This window comes from Peromyscus californicus, unplaced genomic scaffold (assembly GCF_007827085.1).
Source record: "Peromyscus californicus insignis strain IS unplaced genomic scaffold, ASM782708v3 Scaffold_17__1_contigs__length_78620276, whole genome shotgun sequence".
Taxonomy (NCBI): Eukaryota; Metazoa; Chordata; class Mammalia; order Rodentia; family Cricetidae; genus Peromyscus; species Peromyscus californicus.
The window spans coordinates 3,695,046-3,717,667 of NW_026294469.1; the positions used below are offsets into that span (position 1 = coordinate 3,695,046).

The window sequence follows — 22,622 nt, forward strand, 5'->3', positions numbered from 1 at the left end:
CTATTTATAATAAGGGCACAAAGAAACTTTTGGCATTAAAGTTTTACAGTCACGTTAACATTCACTTTAGACACATTTTGTGGCAGTAAAATAAAAGTAACTAGTAACATACTTTCAGAGATAAAACTTAGTTCAATGCAATTCAATTAATTTCTGTGGGAAATAAAGACTAGAAATACCAAGTATAAGGGGAAATGGAATTTTATGCTTCTGAACTATTCAAAAGCACCTTGATTATGTACTTAACCAACAAATGATGACCGCAAGCACATCTCTGTGGCAGTGGATTCAACAGAGCCTTCCAGAGGGTTACAGAACTTTCATTTTGAAAAGTCAGCATTCATCAGAGATGGAGGAGGAGTGGATGGGGCAGGGATGGGGTGGGGGTGGGGGGGGGGCGGAGAACGGGAGGAGAGGAGGGAGGGGAAACTGTGGTCAGTATGTAAAATAAGTGTAAAAATTCAATAAAAAAATTTGAAAAGGGCTGGAGAGATGGCTCAGCGGTTAAGAGCACTGCCTGCTCTTCAGGAGGTCCCGAGTTCAACTCCCAGCAACCATATGGTGGCTCACAACCATCTGTAATGAGATCTGGCGCCCTCTTCTGGTATAAAGTTGTACATGCAGATACATGCACTCACATAAATAAATAATAAAATCTTTAAAAAAAAAATTAAAAAAAAAAAATTGAAAAGTCAGCACTCATAAACCAGACCGTTGTCATCTCCTACAGTAACTAAGCACTAAGGCCCCAGCACTGCGAGCGAGAGGAACGGATGTGTACAAGGTTAGGGAGGCCCATCCCCAGTGCAAGGGGCCTCGGCCAGCTCCGCGTGCTGGTTTGTGTGGGCGGCCAGCAGGAACTCCCAAGCTGAGTCTGTACATGGACCTCCTGACAAGGCCCCGGCAACAGGGACAGGAGAAGGGGACAGGCTTGCGGAAACCTTTGAGAAAAGACAACAGAGTAAAGGCTTCTGAGAGCCAGGGCCACAGGAGTGCCGGGAAGCTGGGCCATGCTTAATGAAAGCCTTAATCACAAAGAGATTTATATCGGATTCTAGTTATATAAAGTGTTTATTTCATGGAATGTAATCTGATATTTGGTAACAAAAGCCTGTCTGAGACAGAATGGGAAAGAAGGGCTCCACAGGTGTGGGAAATGTGAGATTCTATATATTTTAGAAGCAAAGAAAACATGGTGTACTCGGGGCAGAGCGGGGAAGAGAGAGTGAGCTCTGCTGCAGAGTTAGATTGCCTAGCTAGCTACAGGGGAACTGAACTGAGAACACAGGGACCTTCCTTACTGGTCACAAAATTAGACCCCCACCGTCCCTAGCAGACACATTTCTCCTGTGAGTCTTATTTTATTTTTTGAGACAGGGTCTCACTGCGTAGCCCTGGCTGTCCTGGAACTCACTATTTAGACCAGGCTGGACTCCAACTCACAGAAGTCTGTCTACCTCTGCCTCCTGTGAGTTCTAGAAGTCATATTTCTAATTACACCACATCTCACTGTATCAGCATGCCGTTACCTAGGACAGAATTCAGATCAGTGTTCAGCTGTGAGCATCTGAGGCCAGGGGCACTCACACACTGTTAGTCTGACCCAGTGCTCACAGACAGTGTAAATAGGTCAGACAGGATTCAGAGTCACATTTTCTCTGCTATTTTTAAAACTTCTAATTCAAGCACGGTGGTGAATGTTTGTAATCCCAGTACTTGGGAGGCTGAGGCAGGAGGATTCAGAGTTCAAAGCCAGTAGGTTACATACCAAGATCCTACTAAACCACCCACCCACCCAACCAAAACCTTACTACCAAATTAAGAGACCACACAATGCTCAGAGAAGAACTATGATATCTGAAGGCATGCATGAGGGTTTTCAAACTCTGATACTGTAACAGAATCATGAAGTAAAGGCTTTTTTTTTAAATTCTTTGAGGGTATCAAAACATACCAATGCTACTATTTTCTAAGTCTTGACTTATTTTGGGGGGGGCAGGGTGAAACAAGAAATATATTAGAGTGAGTCACACAAAAAACACTAATTTTACTATAGTGATATCATTGCCAGGATATCTTTATTTCCACCTCTGGGGATGCCCAGCACTTACACCTTCTGACTCTTCCTGCTGCCGAGGAGAGGCAATCCTTTCATAGTCAGAACTGAAAGAACAGTCCAGATGTCAGTGATGTCCCTTAAACTCACACTGATAAATCTACAACACCAGCAGGGTCACCTGCAAAGACATCATTTCTTTGCAGCTCTCTGTTCATACTTCAATCAGTCAGGTCTACAGACAGGTTTCAAAACACTCTATGGAGCTCTACCAAGCCACAAAGCTGTCTGTATTTGTTTCATTTTATTTATGATGCATCAAAGTGTTATTTGCACACATAGTTCTGTACCTAAAAATAAAAGCATAGCCATGTTCTTGAGAGAATGAAGACAGGCTTGGGCCAACGTGACACCATCTCCTAATTTAGGAACTTGCTAAAGAGTCATATTGGTTACCTCTGCAAACATTTACTACACAATGACACTACCATGGCACCTGACATCTGCTGAGACAGGAGACAGGCTTATCCAAGAGACATACAAAAAGCTGTATTTCCCATAATGTTCAGGAAGACCAACTACACATGACTGTGTTCATACAAACTCCTTTCCCTCAGTCTTAAGGCAGATGAGGCATCGATTCTACAGGAGCATAGAGCTTTGGTTTATTAACAAGTTATGAAATCAATGTAATGAACTGAAATCAGTATTGCTTTAATATAAGAAAATTATTGTGGTAATGATAATCATTCTCTTGTGAAATTGTTTTTCATTTTTGGAGCATGCATACATTCACAGCTACATGTTAGATGACAAAGATAAACACATCTATTGAAGGTCTGAAAAATAATGACTCCACAGAAAACAAGTTTTTGTCTTCAACTCTCAGTTATAAAGAGAGTATTAAAGGCAGTAACAAGTGACTTGTAGTAGACCACAGCTTGGAGGGTGTTATAACCATCATCTTACTTAAGTACAAACTTGCCATACAATGTTTGCTGTCCTGAATCCTAATATGACCGAAGGAGATTTGAAGCCCATACTCTGCTGGTATTACTGCTGATGTGAGGACAATTATGCAGTGAGCACCATGCTAACCTAGCAGATATCTAGACATTTTATATGAACTACTTATCTTTGCACACATCTCTGAAGTGTGAGCTAGTGTCCAGATCTGAAGCAGGAGGCAGCTCGGCCCAGAAAAGCATAGCATCCTGTCCAGTCTCCCAGTAAGGAGTGTCAGGGCTTCCCAAAGCTTAGCCGAGTCATTCTCTGCAAGGATTCAGAAGACTGGTTTAAAATGGATGTTTCTGGGATGAGCTCCTTGGAAGTGGCACTGAGGAAGTTAGTACCCAACCTCAGAGCAAAGGAACACCAGGAGAACTGAAGGGTGGGCAGAGCGGCTGAACACACTAAATGCAGCATCTACTCAGGCTGAGTCCTGGGCACCCTGGGATCCATGTTATTCAATTATCATTCTTGTTGGTCAAAGTTCACACTAGGAAGAGACTTCTAGGCTAGCATCAGGTGGCAGAAGTGACCGGTAAGAGGAAAGTTGCCATTGTTCCCCCTCTCCCAGATTAGACCCCCTCCCACCTCCACACCCCGTCAACGCAGCAGAAGCAGGATCCACATTATGTACTACAGCACACTCGCAGAGCCAGAGCACGGAAGCTGGTTCTGCCAGAAGCACAAAGTAAGAGTCTACACAGCGGACCTGTTCTTGGAGAGAAACTCTGAGGGGACATATGAGGAAATACAAATTCGGTGTGTTGCAAAAGAAAAGCATGTCCTTGTTTTCCTATGAAAGTTACATTAAAGCCACTTTATGTAGTACAGAAAAGAGATCCAGATTCTTCCAGAAAAACCTAATGGAAGGCTGAATTTCTTACTCTCATGGGTATTTTGAGAACTGTTAGGCCACACTTCCATGTTATTTTTTCCAGACCCCTTCCTAAGGATATGCAATCAAACAGGCAGCTGCTCAATGCCATGAGGAAACAGAAGCTGACTCACCATCCCAATGCATTTTCTGAGGATGCTCCAGATGCTGAAGTCGTTTCTGGAGAACATGGGCGAAGGCAGGCTTGTTCTGGAAAAAAATTTAAAAAGTGGTTCATTTTAATGCCAGTAACATTGGAAAGAAAAAGATGTTGTCACTGACCTGAGCATAGGCACTCACATACAGAAACATTGCAAAAATGTGCATTGTCACAAACAGGGCACAGCAGGGTCACACCCACTCACTGCTGTCTTGACCCCTGGTAAGTTGTGTGCAGATAAACAGGCCCTTCGTTTTCAGCACCCACCGCAGTGAATGTCATTCCCTCATCTCCTGGTCCCCGGGACAAGGCCAGATCACCTCACCTCTAAAGAACCCCCACATGTCCTTTTGTGTGCTGGCATATCTACTTCTGTTGCCTGACTCAAACCGCACCCCCACACTGCGACCTAACAAACCACCATGCTCTAACTGCTGGACACAACATGCCCAACTAGATCTCCGAAAACTACTGGGAAAACGCAAACAAATGATCAAAATGGAAGGGAAGCCGAGGCCCTGTATTACACATACCAACTCCCCTAAGGCACTGACATGGAAAGAAACTGAGAACCCCCATATACTGGAAGATCTTTAAAAAGTAAACCTTGGCAGAGGAGCATTTTCAAGGCCTCTGCAGAGCTCTGGAAGCAGCAAGATGGACAGTGCTGTCCATAGCAAGGGCCTCCAGCTTGGATTTCAGGCATTCAGAAGCCAGGCCTGGTAGGCAGGGTCCAATCCCACCCACTCAGATCAGAACAGCAGTCCTGCGGTTGGGGAGGTCAAGGGTCGGCCAGTTCAGCTTTCTATAGCATGTGTTTCCTAGTTGCCTTCTAAGAGACATTTAACCTATAATAATCAAAGGAAGTACTGTAACACACGCTTATATTCCTAGCATTGAGACAGTGAGGCAAGAGGATAATGAACAGAGAAGTAATTTTGTCTCCAAAAACAAAGCAAGGGGCTGGAGAGAAGGCTCGGCAGTAAAGAGCACTGGCTACTCGTCCAGAGGACCTGCGTTCTATTGCCAGCACCCACATGGTGGCTCACAACCATCCAGTTCTAAGGAATCCGACATCCTCTTCTGGCCTCTGCAGGCACCAGGCATGCATGTGGTGCATTGACATGCATTCAGGCAAAACACCCATGCATAGAAAATAAATTTAAAGAGAAAACCACAGCTACCAACAAAAAACAAAATATTCAACAAAACCATCATGCTCTAAAGAACTCCTACATCAATTTGAATTGTAATGGGATTTTCAGTTTTAAGCAAATACTACTTCAAAACCTTCATGGTGAAATTCTTCCAGCTCTTTCTTGTCAGGAACACACATTGATCATTGGGCAGTCATCGAACAGCCAATATTCTAGAGCAGTGGCCAAAGCCAGTATTTAAGCTACAGCCCCCATTCTCCAAGACTACCAATCTCTGTGACATGGACAACACATCCCGGGGCACAGATCCCTAGCACTGTCTGCCACAAGAATCCATAATACAGTGTTAGTCATGTACATAAGCAACGTCTTCCCTCTCCTGTCCATGAAACAGGTTATTTGAAGTGTAGTAATGCCTTGTCAATTGTAATCCTGAGGTATGCTTCATATAGACTGGGGGAGGGCTGGGATCACCCCCAACAAGTGTTTACATTAAATGTACAGGTATGTCCCACTGTTCTGACTAAAGACAAGAGCAGAGGCAAGAAAGACCACACATGCTTTGGAGATGTGTTTGTGGCAGATTTGCTGTGTAGCCAAGGCTGGCTTCAAACTCTGTGTAAGATCCTGGCTAGCCTCGAACTCTCCACCTTTTTGCCTCTGCCTCTGTAGTGTAGTGTGTACCACCACCTGACTCTCAGAGGCATTTTTTAAAAACAAGATAAGGACCTCGAGTTTGGTACTAACCATTTAGAAAGTGCCACAGTCTTGCCACCAGGAGTCCCACTTGGAATACCCTCTACTTTCCTTTTGTGGTTAGTTGACAAAAATGTGTTAATTACTCACTTATGAGGAATCCAAATCATTAGCAACGATATTTAATCCAAACAAATCTAGAAAGCAGAGGTGGAAGGAATTCTGAAAGGTAAACACTTATTATACAGACTGTTGCTTTCTTACGTGGGACACGTAGAGCCAGGTGCAAACCTTATCCAGCCCATACTGTGCTGTGAACTGGTCAGAAACTCTGAGAGAAATACTGGCCTACCGGAATACATGGCTGTGCAGAAGCCTTGGTTTAAAGTGACCTCAGAGTTGTCGACCATGACCTGAGGCTGCCAGAGCTGCCAGGATGACAGGTGCAGTGGCAGACTGTGCAAGGAGGCACATGGCCAAACAGCTCGAGAGCCACACAAACTGGGACCCAGGTCTGGGGCCATTCTCAACAGTCTCCTTCATCCCATATGCAGGAGGACTTGTCAGAGGCCAGGAAAACTGTCTAGAAAACACGTGTGACCAATAGCAAAGGAAATATGTATTCTGGGAGAACACGGGAAGTAGGAATTTAGGACAGTAATCACAGCAGAGGTTGGAAGTACAGCACGTTGGGTGACTGGTATAAAAACCCCGACTAGCCCACCTTCCCTGAACCTGTCTCTTTCACCCTCCTCCACGGCACTGATCAGGTGACACCTGTATGATCCCTTGTTTATCCGTGACTGTGACCCAATCAGTATGAAAGTTCCCAGGAGTTTGGGTTTTAATCACTGCTTTGGTAGCTATCTAATACGGTGCCTAGCACAGTACAAGTGCCTGTTGAATGAACTCTGGATTGTAGAAGTCTGTCAGCAGACACTTCTCTTCCAGAAAGTGTCTGGTTTTCTGTGTGCCCAAGGCAACAGGAATGAACTACGGGCGCAAGAGGAAGCTGGGGCAGCTGACCTGAAGGGGAGGCAGTCTGTCCATCTGAGGAAGGCTTTCTGGCAGAGGCTGCAGCAGCACAGCACAGAAAGCTGATCTGCATCAAGTGAGCCAGGTGTGCTGTGCTGCTGGACAGACTACAGAGAAAGGACTGACCCCACAGAGCTACCTGCCCGATGTCAGTCATGCCAAGGGTGTGCGGCCGTCCCTGCTAGATGAACACAGAGAGAACAGTACGCAGAACTCCAAATGTAGCAAGATCCAGGTTGATCAAGTCCAAAGGAAAGAGGCAAACTAATTTTGGTCATCGTGGGGGTAGGAGGACTATGAAATGCTCCTGTGGCCTCTTGTGTCAAATACCTGCCTCCCAGCCGGCAGCTTACTCTGGAAATGGAAGAGGAAGAGCTTTGTTGGGGGAAAAAGGCAGCGGGACATGCTTTTGAAGGCTACAATATCGGGTCCCCAGTCCTGTCCCAAGTCTCCTACCACCAGGAAAGACCCATAATCAAGGGCGCCAAGGACCAAGGACCAAAGACTGGGTCCTATGGAACTAAGAACCAAATAAACCTTCCCTCAAGTTTTATTTAAAACTTCTTGAAATTTATTCATTGAGAATGACATACACATATACAAAGTATTTTGATCATATTCACCCTCCAACTCCTCTGGGAATACACCTACCATGTTCTCCCTCCCAACTTCATGCCTCCCTCCAAATAATCCCAAATCCAAAGACAGTGCTACCCAAACATGCATGTGTGTAAGCATGGGGTTGACCTATGGGAGGAAGGTCACCCTGGAAAGAACCGACTCTCTCTCCCTCAGTGGCCATCAGCTGCCCACAGCTCTTCAGGTGTTGGGGGGGCTGCAGCGAGCCTGTCTCCACCTGTGCATGAAGCGAGCGGCGTGGCCTTGTGAGCTCTTGCCAGGGATTCTGCCACTGCAGTGAGGAACTTAACGCTGTAACAAAGTGCGGCCGCTAAACACTAGCATCTTAACATGTGTCAATGCACACAATTCACACACTGTCTTTAAGATGTAGTGCATTTTACACTCACAGAAGAACATCAGCTTAACTATCAGCCCAAAGTGAAATGTAGCCAGAAGGAAGCAAGGGTGAGTAGTGGAGGACGCTGGCTGCTTCCCTCTAGAGTTCGCCCGTCCCGTGCCTCAGCCACACGAGTCACATTCAACAGCCCAAAAGCCACCTGGGCACAGCAGCTGTCATACCAGCCGTCGCTTCTTAAGATTGTGCTGGAAGACAAACTGCTCAAGAATCCCAAGTCAATGAGAACAAAAACCAGCTCACAACTTGCTCAAGAAAATGCTCATCTGCAGTGCCAAAGCCACGAGGGACGGAGGGGAGTAAAGAAACAGACGTAGGTAGATTAAGTTAAAAGTATCTGTACTGAGAAGGACATGCGTGTGTACTTTAAACTTTCTATCAGGAGACAAGAAAACAGAGAGGAGTCCTGTGTTACTGGTGGTGGTGGTAGCTCAAGGCAGGAATCAGAATGGCTCAGGAGTGAGCACAGACAGGCTATTCTCCTCCCTGAGTCCAGCTGAGGGTCATTATCCCAGAGTCTAAGAAGAAAACACCCTGTACCAGGGGCTGACAGTGTTCTCCTGGCTCGGTTCTGGACTGCACAGATGACATTATTACTGTCTGCACAACAACACAGTATGTGGATTCTGAACGAGACGTCTCCTTGCTTGTCTTATCTTTGTGATGGGACCGTAGCTACTTGTCCCACCATGATCCCCCTGCTCCACACTCTGCAGACAGAGTCCAAAGTGAACCTAATGAACTCTGACTCCGTAATGCTAGCCTCAAAAATCTGTAGGAAAACTGGGCCAGGCAAATTACATCCTATCTCCAGACTTTGACCCATACTTGAACAGCCAAAACCCTAAGAGAAACTCCACAAGTCAGGCCTCAAAAACTCACAAACCCCAAAGTTCATCTGTTTGCAGTCACCCCTACTGGCCTTCTGTTTGTGTTCCAGGGATCACTACGTTAAGCACACAGCATCACTTGCTCACAGAGACCCTTGGTCAAGATGATGATGATGATAATAAAGCAAAATAGAGGCAAAATCAACCTTTGACTGGAAGAGGGGTACCGGGAGCGTCATCTATTCAAATGCATCCCCGAATTCCCAGGGGGCACCATGCACACGTCTGTGTTTTGAGTATGGCCACAATATTCTGAAATGTCAGAGCACTGTGACGAGAGGTTTTTTCAATAGAGTGTATGAAAGCACACGTGGGATGGAACCACTTACACAGCATTCTTGGTACTGGCTCACTCAGAGCTTTAGCAAATCTCCTAATTCAAGAGCAAATTGTTGTACAATTCATCTTATTTGTCAGTTAGATAAACTCTAAGAAAAATAATGCTCAGCACAATCAGAGCCTCTGAGCAACAAGGCTCAGCTTCTAATTTATAGATCAGCTTTAATGACTTTTCCAAGCTCCTTGCTGTTTTTATAAAGTACAAACCCGCTTCTACAGCAGCCACTGGCAGCATCATTCCACTACATTGCCTTTGCCATTAGTTAGATATGGCAAATACGTGGGTCATCACCTACATGGGAGGTGATTCTATTTTCTAGTATGACTTGTAAAGTAAAATCTATCCCCAAACTACATATATGACCATTACAATGAGCATGCAGAACAAATAGCTATCTCTCCGTACGGTCAAAAAGTAAGATAAAACATGATGGCCCCTGGGGGTGGGTAGGAGTGGTGCTAAATCACTTAACTCACAACATGAGTCAATATCATCCTTGTATTTTCAGGAATTAGAATTCTATATCAAACCCAAAACATACACAATAAAACATCTTCAAGAATAGACCAAGAGGCTGCCCTGTCTGCTGGTAGCCAATAGACATGTCAGAGGAGCAGCAGACGGCAACTGAGGTTTGAGATGTCAGTCCGCCAGGAGAAAAACCTCTGATGGATCAATCTTGTATTAGGCAAGGCCACAAGACTAAAGACTCTGAAATATTTTTTGGTTCTGCTGTACTTCTGCATGCTTTTCTCTGGTATCTGATACAATGTATTTTTAAGTGGGAAGTCCTCTGCTACCTGTATTGTAGTATGTTTATCTCATGAATACATCTCACTGGGCATTTATATCTGTGGATTGTAAAAAAAAAAAAAAGATGAGTCCTTCTTAAGCTGTATAATCTTGATGAATAGAAATAATATTAGGATATTGTTCCACGAGAACTGAGAGACAATTAGGGCCTGTTTTATATCATAGCTCAGGTTAACATAGGAAAACAGTTGATTTTCCCCAGCTGTCAAGACAACTGTATACCATTAGTTGATTAAAGCTTCAAAGTAGCTTTAGATTAGACCAGGTGCTTTGCTAATGTCCCCCCACCCCAGGAAAAGCAGTCCAGTCCACAAGGACATATAGCCAGCTGTCTGATTTGTTGAACCAAGATAAAAAGTGCAAAGCCACCTAATTGGTATGCCAGTTTCTCTTGCTTCGTCTGGCTGGTAACATAGGACAGTGATGAACTCTGTACAAATTCCTAACCTCAGTACTTCATAGCCCCCAAGAAGAGTTACAAATTTTCTTTTTTATGGTTTAAAGTTACACACAGGATAGAAAAATATATTTTAAGATTTAAAACACTTTTAGTGTCACTGTGCCTTGGACAGTGCTGAAATGAGCTCATATTAAGAGATTTACGACACGGCTCTCTCTCTAAACACTTCCAGGTGGAGAGAGCCAGGCATTTACGACTAATTACAAAATGTTATTACACTCAGAAATATAGGATAAAGTACACGATCTCCTTATTTTTCTGAGACTCCTCAGTAGTTTAGTTTTATAATTCCTTTAAAACGCTTTATAAGTTTATCTATTTAGGTAGATAATGATCGGTTCTTTCTTTGCAGCTGCAAATTACAGCCCCACCAATTAGGAAGTTAAGATTTATGACACATGAGTTGTCAGGACGAGTCTGTTTCTTATCTGTTACTAGAATATGACCTTCAAATGTAACTCCTACATTCAACATGAGAGGTTCTGTTGGGTATATACAACTGCAAGAACAAAGAGGTGTAGAAGGAGCCAACATGAGAGAATAAAGAAAAGTAACTGTGGTGATACACTGTGTACTCCAATAAAGCTTGCCTGGGGATCAGAGGACAGAGTCAGCCACTAAATTAGACACAGTGGCCAGGCAGTGGTGGCACACACCCTTAATCCTATCACTTGGGAGGCAGAGATCCGTCTGGATCTCGGTGAGTCCAAGGCCACAGTGGGGTACATGAGAGAAACATAACCAGGCAGTGGTGACACATGCCTTTAATCCCAGGAAGTGATATGGCAGGACACAGAAAGGTATAAAACGTGGGAAGAAACAGGAACTCTCTCTTGAGGCTGAGGATTTCGTAGAGGTAAGCTAGTGGCTGGCTGTTGTGCTTCTCTGATCTTTCAGTTTTCACCCCAGTATCTGGCTCTGGGTTTTTCATTACAAGACCTTTTAAGATTTGTGTTACAAGTAACCATTAAGAAAATAGGTGTGAGTGTGTATTTTTCCCTAAAACCGCTCAGATAAAAGTCTAAGTTTCATGATGTGGTGAACTTTTCCTTTGAGCCCTGCCCACAGCCTAGAAGCTGGTCTCCTGGGCTGCAATACCTGTCCACCATGCCCACGCCTTGGGGAATTGACACTGCTCACCAGACCCAGCAGCTGGCTCTGCCTGCCACAGCTGCCTCCATATACCTGTTCTAAGATCCAGAATTGGACCCAGCAGTCATTCCTCCTTGCCCAGACTTGTGCCACCTAATAGAACGAGATCACCTCAGCCACCACACCCACAGATCAGCACCAGTTGTCTCCACAGCTGAGCTACATGAAGCGCATAGCTGAGACCAGCTGGGCAGAAGGAAGAGGGCCCAGATCTGAACACTCACCACACATGTGCCCAAAATGCACTGCAGAGCTGCACCTAGGTCTCAAGTCAAGTCAGAGACAGTTTGACCCATACACAGATGAAGCCAAAGCCAGACAGTGGTCCAGAGAAGAGAGAGAAGACAGGAAGAGAACACCAATCATAGAAGAAATCCCAAGAAAGAAACACTAGGGACAATTAAGAAAGGTCAACCTTGGATAGTGTCTATTGATGTGATTGATGTTCTACTCTCAGGGGAGAACTGGGGTAGTTTTGTACCCTCAACACCAGCCTAGCAGAGGAAAACAACATCTCAGATACACTACAAATCTAGTCCCCCAGTATACTGCAAACACTCATGACTAAAAAGAAAAAAATAAAAGTAACTGAAACAAACAAAATCAATGACTTAGTTCCTGATGTACAAGTCCTAATACAGAGAAACAAATGTTATGAAAAGACCATGACACACTTTTGTTCTCTCCAAACTACCAATCCCAGAATAATGGCACCAAATGACAAAGACATAGAAAAACTAAGTTCTAAGTATCCACTAAAAATCCAAAGCTACGAATTCAAAATAGTATGTTCAAAGAAATGAATTAGAATACAAAGACAAATTAAATATGTAAACTAATACAGGATATCAAAATGAGACTAGGAATACTTAAGAAAACCAAAATGAAATAGTAAAGATGATAGATTCAATAAATCTAACAGCTCAATAGAGAGCCACACCAACAAAATAGAAAAGGATGGAAGATAAGGTGGAGGAAATGGAGGGGGATACTGGGAATTAAAGGTGATCTGGGGATCAGAGTAAGGAAGTTGGAGAAAGATGGTTAGTTGGTGGGTTCAGCAAAACTAAGGGTTTATAAAGAAGCCTTACAGAAATCACTAGTTTGTAAGCTAATTAAAAACATAATTTAAACAAAAGGAGTTTGAACAGAAGTCCCGCCACATGAGTGAATAATTCTGCTCCCGGAAGACAAGGATTATTACCTGAAAATCTCAGTTTGGGCATGGGTTACCTTCTCATGAGACACTGGTCAGGGGGGTCCACGAGCCATCCGAAACAATTCAGGCCCTGCTCACTGTTCTTGGTTGCTCACTACAACTATTTGGTAAGATCCTATTGCAGAAGACACCACACATTTCGGTCGCAGGACACAGGAAAATCAATCGTGAACTGACCAGGAAAATCTTTTCCTGTTGACTAGCATTCATTGTGCTACAAGGCTGAACTATGCAGGCTGCTGGGTGAGAAAATGCCGATGTCAATGTCTTATCCAGCCCTGGAGCCTGCATGTCATCACCCTGACCTGCCAGGCAACAGTGGTATGACTGTTACATGACAGCCGACCACTTTCTGACCAGATCGGAGGCAAGCTCCAAAGGAAAGAGTTCTTATCTTACACTTGTAAGCCTAGTCAAAACCCACAGCTGAGGGAGTCACAGGTCCTAGCATGGGACCTACCATAGTTTTTTGTCAGATGTTCCCACTGTCAAATTGCTTTCTAAATATTTATCTTTAAACCCATCTGTGTTGCTCTTTTTTGGTCAGGGTGTCATCTGCTTTGCAGTTGGTAGTGGTTAATACAGTGGCATAATTATTCAGAGTGCTGAGAATAAGTGACATCCATATTAACCTCATTGAGCCCCCATGGTTCAGTGACTATCACAGATGAGGGGGCAGAAAGAACACTGAGGAGTGCTGTGAAAGGCAATCTCCTACTCACATATGACCATGGCACACCTGAGCTCATAGCAACTATGGTTACCTACAGAACCATGACAGCTAAAATTCCAGCATGGGGTGCGGGAAGAACCCACATGGTCCCATCCAGCTACAAAGCTATGGGCACCTGACAGCTGGGAAAGGAGAGTCGCTTATTCTTGGGGATGTGACCACCAGTAGGCTGGCCATACCCCAGTAGTTGGCCCCACACCAGGCACATATGAGCAACACTAAAAGTGTGAGGGGGACATTAAATTGGGAGGGAGTTATATTGAGGACTATGGTAGCCTGAACGAGAATGGCTTCCATTGGTTGGTATGTTTGAATGCTTGGGCCCCAGTTGGTGGAACCGACTGGGAAACTGGGAAGGATTAGAATGTGAAGCTTTGTTAGAGGAGGCATGTCACTGGGACCTGGGCTTTGAGGTTTCAAGAAGCTCTTTCCATTCCCGGGGTGCCTCTCTCTGATGTGAGCTCTTAGCTCTTCCTGCTGCCCTGGCCTTGGCTCTGCCATCCTGGACTCTAACCTCTGAAACTGTAAGCCTAAATTAAATAGTTTCTTTATAAGATGCCTCAGTAATGGTGTCTTAGCACAGCAATGAAAAGTAACCAATACGAGCATTCTAGGAATCAGAAGAGGGGAGCAGGGACAAGACACATGACATATATTTATACATTTTCAAAGAATACAAATATTGTTTTAAAAAAAGCCACAGTAACAAAATAGCATGGCATAAAAACAGACATGAACATCGATGGGATAGAAGATATAGATCTGAATCATGGCCACCTGACTTTTGACAGAAACACCAACATTCCTTGAAGAAAAGATGCCTTTTTAGAAAATTGCTGCAGAGAAGCTGGGAACTTATATATTCCTTACTGTGCTGGTTCAACTGTCAACTTGACAAGCTAGGATCACTTGGAAAGTGCATTATAATCCGGGAATTGTCTAGATCAGGATGGCCTGTGGGCATGTCTGTAGGGTGGTTGTTTTCACTGGTGTATATGACCCAACCTGCTGTGGGTGATGCGATTTCAGGGGCTGGGCCCTGGACAATACAAACTCTTAACTGCTGAGCCATCTTTCCAGCCCCCATTAGTGGTATTTTGTCTGTTTATTTTCCCTTCTATTTTCTGTCTTTCATTGCCTGTTGCCTTTTTTTCCATTGAAAGATTTTTTCATTCAATATATTCTGATTATGCTTTTTACACCCCCCCCAACTCCTCCCAGACCCTTCCTACCCAACTCCATGTCCTTTCTCTCTTTAAAAAGTAAACAAAAATCATAGCAATAAAAACCCAAGAAATTCTCTCTCTCTCTCCTCTCTCTCTCTCTCTCTCTCTCTCTCTCTCTCTCTCTCTCTCTCTCACACACACACACACACACACACACACACACACACACAGAGAGAGAGAGAGAGAGAGAGAGAGAGAGAGAGAGAGAGAGAAACCATAAAGAAACCAAAATATTTAAGCAAAAATCCAATAAGACAAATAAATGCTCAAATAAAGCAGTAAGAGAAAGTCCACAAAATACCACTGAGTCTGTTTTGTGTTGATCTATCCACTCATGGGCACGGGGCCTAACCTGAAATGTGGTTAATGTACCCAGCGAGGAGACTCCATTGGAGAAAACTAATTTTTCCTTCACAGGCGGGTATCGACTGCAGATAGCTCCTTGGTTAGGGGTGGGAGCCGGTGTCCACTTCCCTCTCCCAGTGACAGCGCCCCCATCTGGCCTGAACATGCAGGCCCTGTCCATGTGTCCAGTCTCTGTGAGTTCCTATGTGCATCCATCCGTTCGTGTCTGGAGGATACAGTTTCCTTGAAGTCACACATCATGCCTGGCTTTAACAATCTTTCTGCCTCATCTTTTGCATAGGTCCCTGAGCTCAGAAAGAAGGTTTGATAAAACACTTGTTTTAGGGTTGGGGTGTGTGTGTGTGTGTGTGTGTGTGTGTGTGTGTGTGTCTACTTAAAAAGAAGAAATTTTGTTATTTTTGCAGGTTTAAATTAGTTCATAAAAACTTGTACACAATAGTTCTTTCAAAAATAGCTTTTGTATTTTATATCCTAGTAAAGGTTTCTCCCATCTTAGAACTTTTAAAATTAGGTCCTAATTTTAATTACCAAAGCTGCATAATGTCTCAAGGCCATATCTCCACAGAAAGCAGTAAGGCCTTGTAGGAGGCTGCCCTTGTTCAAGCTTTGAGCCCTCCAAGACGCCCAGGTCCTCTGTGCCTTTCTGCCCCCTTCAGAAAACTTAACAGCATGCATTTTATTTAGTTTCTGTATCATTTTAAAATACCACTGACCATGAATTCCCTGCCTCAGAAAAGACAGTAAAACTCTAGGTGTTTTGCAATAAGCAAATCTTTCACAAATGCTGTAACCTGAAAACATCCCTGAGCAAACTTCAAATGAGCTCTGTGGATGGAGTGAGTTGGAATACTGATGGCTCTCACTACAGTGGAGCTTGTCCATCACTCAACATGACTCTTGTCACTGAATCCTCACGACAGTCCTGTCTGCCAAGCACTTACAAAACACCCTGTGCGTGGTCACAGCTGCACAAGTGTTACAAGTGGGATTCTTTACTACAGAGTCCTAACTCTCAGCTTTTAAAGGCCTGGCTCCCACTCAGGACTGTGAAACCAGAACTAGTAACTAACCAAATGCTCTATGGTTAGTGTTCCTTGTGGTATTGTATTCCCCCAAATATTGTGCATGCTTATAAACTTATCTGGGGTCAGAGACAGAGAAGCACAATATTAAACATAAAGGATAGGCAGTGGTAGCACACGCCTTTAATCCTAGCATTCCAGAGGCAGAAATCCATGAGTTCAAGGATACAGACAGGCATGGTGACTCATCACGCCTTTAATCCCAGAAAGCAAGCCTTTAATCCCAGGGAGTGGTGGTAGAAAAAAAAAGGTATATAAGGTGTGAGGACCAGAAACTAGCAGCATTTGGACTGGTTAAGCTTTTAGCTAGTTAAGCATTCGGCTTTTGAGCAGCAATTCAGCTGAGACCCATTCTGGATGAGGACTCAGAGGCCTCCAGTCTGAGGAAACAAGACCAGCTGAGGATCCGGCGAGGTGAGGTTAGCTGTGGCTCGTTCTGTCTCTCTGATCTTCCAGTGTTCACCCCAATAACTGGCCTCAGGTTTGATTTTATTAATAAGACTTTCTAAGATTCATGCTACAGTTCCTACTTAGGAAACAGAGATATCAATGTTTCTTCCAGCCATAGTGAGGTTCTAGTAAGCAGTACATACAGAGCAGTATTTTTAATTTTGGGTATTATTCATTATGCTCTGTAAACTCTACTGAATGGTTAATAAAATGCATATTTAAAAATGAATACAGTAACCTATGTCCTGGTTGGATACAAGATCGAGTTATTAGGGATGACAGAGCACCAACTGAGCAAATGTCCTCAACAGAATGGCTCCAGTATTTTCTTGATTAATGACTGATGTGGAAGGACCCAGCCAATTCTAGGTGATGTCACACCTGGGCAGGTGATCCTAGATGGTATATGAAAGCAGGCTGAGCAAGCTGTGAGGGACGAGCCAGTAAGTAGTATTTCTCCACAGGTTCTGCTTCAGTTGTGTCTCTAGGTCCATGCCTTAACTTCCATCAGTGATAAACTGGGACCTGAGAGTTCTAAAATGAAATAAACCCTTTCCTCCCCAAGCTGCTTTTGGTAATGTGTTAATCACAGCAACAGAAACCCTAACTAAGACAACCTAAGTAAGTGTAGATACTATAAATCAAACTTTTGCTGTAATAACACAGACACAAACCCCACAAGTGGTCAATTCTACTTTTAAATATGTGTGGTCAAGGGCTGATATATCTGCTAATAAGACTGTCAACCAGGATTGGATCTCCCAGGGATTCACATGGTAGGAGGAAAGATCAGACTCCCCCATGTTGTCCTCTGATCTCCACATACATGCTACACGCATGCACCCATACATGCATGCATGCACACACACACACACACACACACACACATACACACACACACACACTAAGTAAATGAATGCAATAAAAATGTGGTCAAATACATGTTTAAGTACAATATTTCATCAAGGATGTCAAGCATTTTTATCTGGGCCACACATGTAAAAAAAAAGAATTGTCAACGTAAAAGTAGCTGCTAATGGCATTATTTCCTGAAAATCCATCTCATTTTCTAGCCTGAGGTATTCAGTTGGGTGGACAATTTAGCGATTGCAGTTTCAGATGACGATGTAGCAAAGTGGTTGTTTGCCGAATGATCGCCACAACTATAACCAAGGCTTTGATAAACAGCTCTCTTTGATGTTACTTTTTATGACTGAGACAAGGCAGAACACGGTTCCACACCGCCATGGCCAATGAAAGCTGTCCGCAAGGAAGACCAGTGGTCAGTGGGTCTCACTCAGGGTCTCCGGTCAGGACAGCCCAGAAGTATTTACAAACAAGAATACAGGTCTCTTTAGTAACTGCTGGAGGGGCCTGGGGATGGGCTGATGATGTCAAAGATTCTTTAAACTAAGACTGTGGTTGGGGTCCATAATGTAAGGAAGTGGTACTTGGTGAAGTCTCCTTCCTTCCTGTCATTCAACAATTCATTGGTGTGGTGGTTTGAATGAGAACAGGCTCCACAGACTCATGTTTGAATACTTGGTCCCCAGTTGGTGGAACTATTTGGGAAGGATTAAGAGGCATGGCCTTGTTGGAGGAGGTGTGTCACTGGAGGTGAGCTTTGGGGTTTCTAAAGGTTCATGCCATTCTCAGTGTGCTCTCTGCCTCCTCCTGTTTGCAGCTGGAGACATGAGCTCTCAGATGTTCTTGCCACTGTGCCTTCACTCTGCCATCATGGACTCTAACCCTCTAGAAACATAAGCCCAATTACATGCTTTCTTTTATAAGTTGCCTTGGCCATGGTGTTTTATCATAGCAACAGATAAGTAACTAATACATCAGAATTCTTTATCATATGATTGAGCCAATTCTGTCCAAACAGTATTTTTCATTTAATTGACATGGTGACACAGAACATACTTGCAAATGCCACACTTAACTTTCCTGTGCTTTAACTGACATTAAAATGGGTTAAAGCTGACTCTTGTCTTTGGCTCTCAGGTTACTTCTTCTCACCAAGTGCATCTTTGGGAGATGAGGAGCATGGCTCCTCCATCCAAGCTTCTATTCTGCACTCAGAGGAACAGTCTTGAGCGGAGCCACGCTGTGAGCAGCGGATTTTAAGTGTTTCCAATGCTCTGATTCAGAACAGTAAGGTCAACGAGCTCCACACCCCACTTATGTCTGCAGTTCTGTGTCGCCATCTTCATTCGTCCCTGCTGCGACTTTTGTGCAGATCTGCCCATCACTGAACCACAGCTCTCCCGGAGGTCAGAGAGCATGCGTCTTCTGCCTCCTAATGCTACCAAAGATCTGACACAGGACAGGTACTCAATGTTTAGAAATACATGGACCTACTATCTTTTAAGTTAAAAATGGATCGAAGAGTGAAAATAAGACATACTTTCCTAGCAAGTGCACTGAGAACACAGTTCATCTCTAAGCCTTGTCTTGAATAGTACTCCAAAAATCAGCTTCTTCAACACACTTTTTGCTTCCACTGAACAAATGAACATTTCATGTTATTAACTATTCTGCAGTATTCAAGATTTTAAGTAGTCCCATATTCATTTGGATATTCACAAAGGCAAAATCCAATCTAATTCTTACCTCTGATTCAAGACCAAAGGAATGGCAAAAATTTCCACTGAGATAACAGGAGACGAGCTTCCAGTTGCCTGCAGCTGTGACCTAACATGTGCCTGTGCACCAGTGTGTCCATCACCTGTAAACAACTGAATTCTTCCTCTTCTCTCTCATATCCCAATTTAAATGAAGCCTAATGAACACTGCTTGTATCTTCAATTTCTGTTCCCTGCTGGTGCTCACTAAGCCCCTGACTGAAACAGGCTTCCAAATTAGAAAGACAGAGAGAGGAATTTATGAATGTAAATTTGTAAGATGAAGATTTTTTTTTTCTTTTTGGTTTTTCGAGACAGGGTTTCTCTGTGTAGCTTTGCGCCTTTCCTGGGACTCACTTGGTAGCCCAGGCTGGCCTCGAACTCACAGAGATCCGCCTGGCTCTGCCTCCCGAGTGCTGGGATTAAAGGCGTGCGCCACCACCGCCCGGCCAAGATGAAGATTTTAAGTGATACTATAGCATAAATTATAATAGCAATAAAGTCTTAATTCATTTATACATCAAAAACAACATAAAACACAACAAACAATCTGTATATAGCTCATTTTGGGATACAGTTCACAAGTGTATTCTTCAAAACCAAGGGTAAAAGGGAAATATTTGGGTAAACCTTCTAAGCTCATCATTAAGTAAGCATTTTTTGAAATGTACCAAAATCCACAGCTGGAAATCCCATTCTATTCCTTCTTTGTCCTGGCTAAGACATAAGGGGTCATCAGAATGCAATGCAACCCATTCTCTTCATCTGAAAGGACAGCAATTTCAGCAACAAAGTATTCATTCTTAAAACACACAAATGGGGTTAGAGAGACGACTTAGTTGTTAAAATGCTCTCAGTATAAGCATGAGGACCCCAGTTCATATCCTCAGCACTCACGTAGAAGCTGGGTGCAGTGACATGTGGCTAACTCCAGAACTGGAAGTAGAGGAGGGTGGGGGACGAAGACAGGCAGGTCCCCAGGGACTCTCTGGCTAGACAGTTTAGCTGAAACTGAGCCCCAGGATTAGAGAGAAATCTTCTTTGAAAAATCATGAGGGAAGGGCTTAGGAGATGCCTCAGTCAGTCAAGTGCTTCCTGCACAAGCCTCAGGGCTGAATCCAGACCCTCAGCACCTGTGTGAAAACCATGCATGGCAGCATGTGGTGAGATTTTTGTTATACTCTAATAAAACTTGCCTGAAGATCAGAGGACAGAGCCAGTCACTGAGTTAAACAGAGTCAGACAGTGGTGGCACACACCTTTAATCCCAGCACTATTTGGAAAGCACACACACCATTAATCCCTGCACTAGGAAGGTTGAGACAGGAAGTGAGATGGCTGGGTGGAGAAAGGCATATAAGGCGGGAGGAGACAGGAGCTCAGAGCCTTTCAGCTGAGGACTCAGAGGCTTTTAGTCTGAGGATTCGTGGAGTCAGGATCGGCTGAGGAGTTGGAGAGGTGAGAAGTGGCTGTGGCTTGTTCCTTTGTCTCTCTGATCTTTCAGCATTTACCCCGATATCTGGCTCCGGGTTTTTATTAAGACCATTTAGGATTTGTGCAACAGCAGCACACAGCTGTAACCTCAGCTTGTGGTAGGGGAGAAGGAAACAGACAGGTGAGTCCTTGGAACTCAATGGGCAGTCTACCCAGCTGCATTGATGAGTTCCAGGGTTAGTAACAAACCATATCTCAAAACATGGGGTGGGAAGCAATAGAGGAAGACACAGAGTGCTGGCCTCCGCTCACACACCTGCACACATCACACCACCACATATAAAGCACACAGCCATAAGTGGGGAGTGTCAGAAAGTCTGCCAACGTTCACGTCTGGCCTCCATACACACACAACTCTTTCCTATCTCCCCCTTCTCTTCCCTCATCTTCCTAGTCTTCCTCCCCCCTCTCCTTCTCACATACACTATTTTTTTCAAAATGCAAAGATGTTGCTGCACAGTTACTTAGACTAAAATTGTACTGCCATCAGTTTTAAGGTCTATTGAATGCACAGTTTCCATCAGGAATACAGCAGATGCTTAGTATATGACTTGAAGATAAACACTACACCAGGGTTTTCTGTTAGTCAGGGGGCTCTTGGGTAAGTAAACCAGCCCATAGTGCATTTACAACATACACTTCTTCTCCTGTCAACAAGGACAAAACATACTCCCGTGTCACAGAGTAGGGTGCCCGAGGCAGTGTAAGACACTGATGAATTTAACTGGAGACAGACATAGTCAGTGATCATGAGGAACACGAGGGCAGGCTTTCTAACTGTGTGTCAGTTCTTGAGAAGGAGTCATAAAAGAGTAACTTAAGAGAAATTTTAAAGTGTTCTCATCAAAACTGTTCTGCTTAAAATTAATAATTGTGTTTATTATTATTATTGTTATTATTATTAAAGGTCTGTTGAACCCGCAGTTTGCATCAGGAATACAGTGGATGCTTAGTACATGACTTGAAGATAAACTACACCAGGAAAGAAAAAGTCACGTTACCCAGTAAAATAGTTATGAAATATATTTGTGACTGGATTGGAAGCGACAATATATAAAGACTCAATGATACAAAAACACAGAAACAACTTAAAATAAACAAAAACTCAAATGCTTCACAAAGACACGACATGGTTAATAAACATGTGAGCAAATGGTTAGTGTCATTGAAGAACAGCCCCTAAACCACAGGCGGCACTGGCTCCCGGCTGTAAACAACAGATGCAGGTGAGGATGGGACAGTGACGGTTCTCGCGCATGCTGACAGAATAGATAGCGCAGCTCTGTGGAGCCAAACGTGCATGTCTCCTATGACCGGACAACTCTATCCTGCTGGGGAACAATCCTTTTCTACGCTGTGAATATGTACTATTCTCACTGGTTAATAAAAAGCTGACAGGCTGGTAGCTGGGCAGGAAGTTAGGTGGGAAAGCCACACTGAGAATGATGGGAAGAAGGAGGGTGGAGTCAGGAGAGACACCAGCCAGCCAGCCAGCCAGCCAGCCACCAAGTAAGCAGGACATGTAGAAAATGAGGTAACAAGCCATGAGGCATGTGGCAAGGCATAAATAGAAATATGGGTTAAGTGTCAGAGTTAGCTGGTAACAAGCCTGAGCTATTGGCTGAGCATTTATAAGTAATATAAGCCTCAGTGTGGTAATTTGGAAGTGGCTGCTAAGACTGAGGGAGAGGGAGAGTAAGTTTTCTCTAAGGGTGTGGCCCCTGATAGGTCAACCACATTCCAATGAATGT

The 22,622-nt window shown here is 43.9% G+C and overlaps 1 protein-coding gene across 6 annotated transcripts in view; it reads right to left on the reverse strand.

The window, feature by feature from the left end:
* Positions 1–22,622, reverse strand: part of Osbpl1a (oxysterol binding protein like 1A) — a 187,004-nt gene that overhangs the window by 26,070 nt on the left and 138,312 nt on the right. For all 6 annotated transcript variants that reach the window (XM_052741550.1, XM_052741551.1, XM_052741548.1 and 3 more), the window contains one exon: positions 4,073–4,148. In XM_052741550.1, coding sequence (XP_052597510.1) covers positions 4,073–4,148 — 76 coding nt within the window. The remainder of the gene's footprint in view (positions 1–4,072; positions 4,149–22,622) is intronic.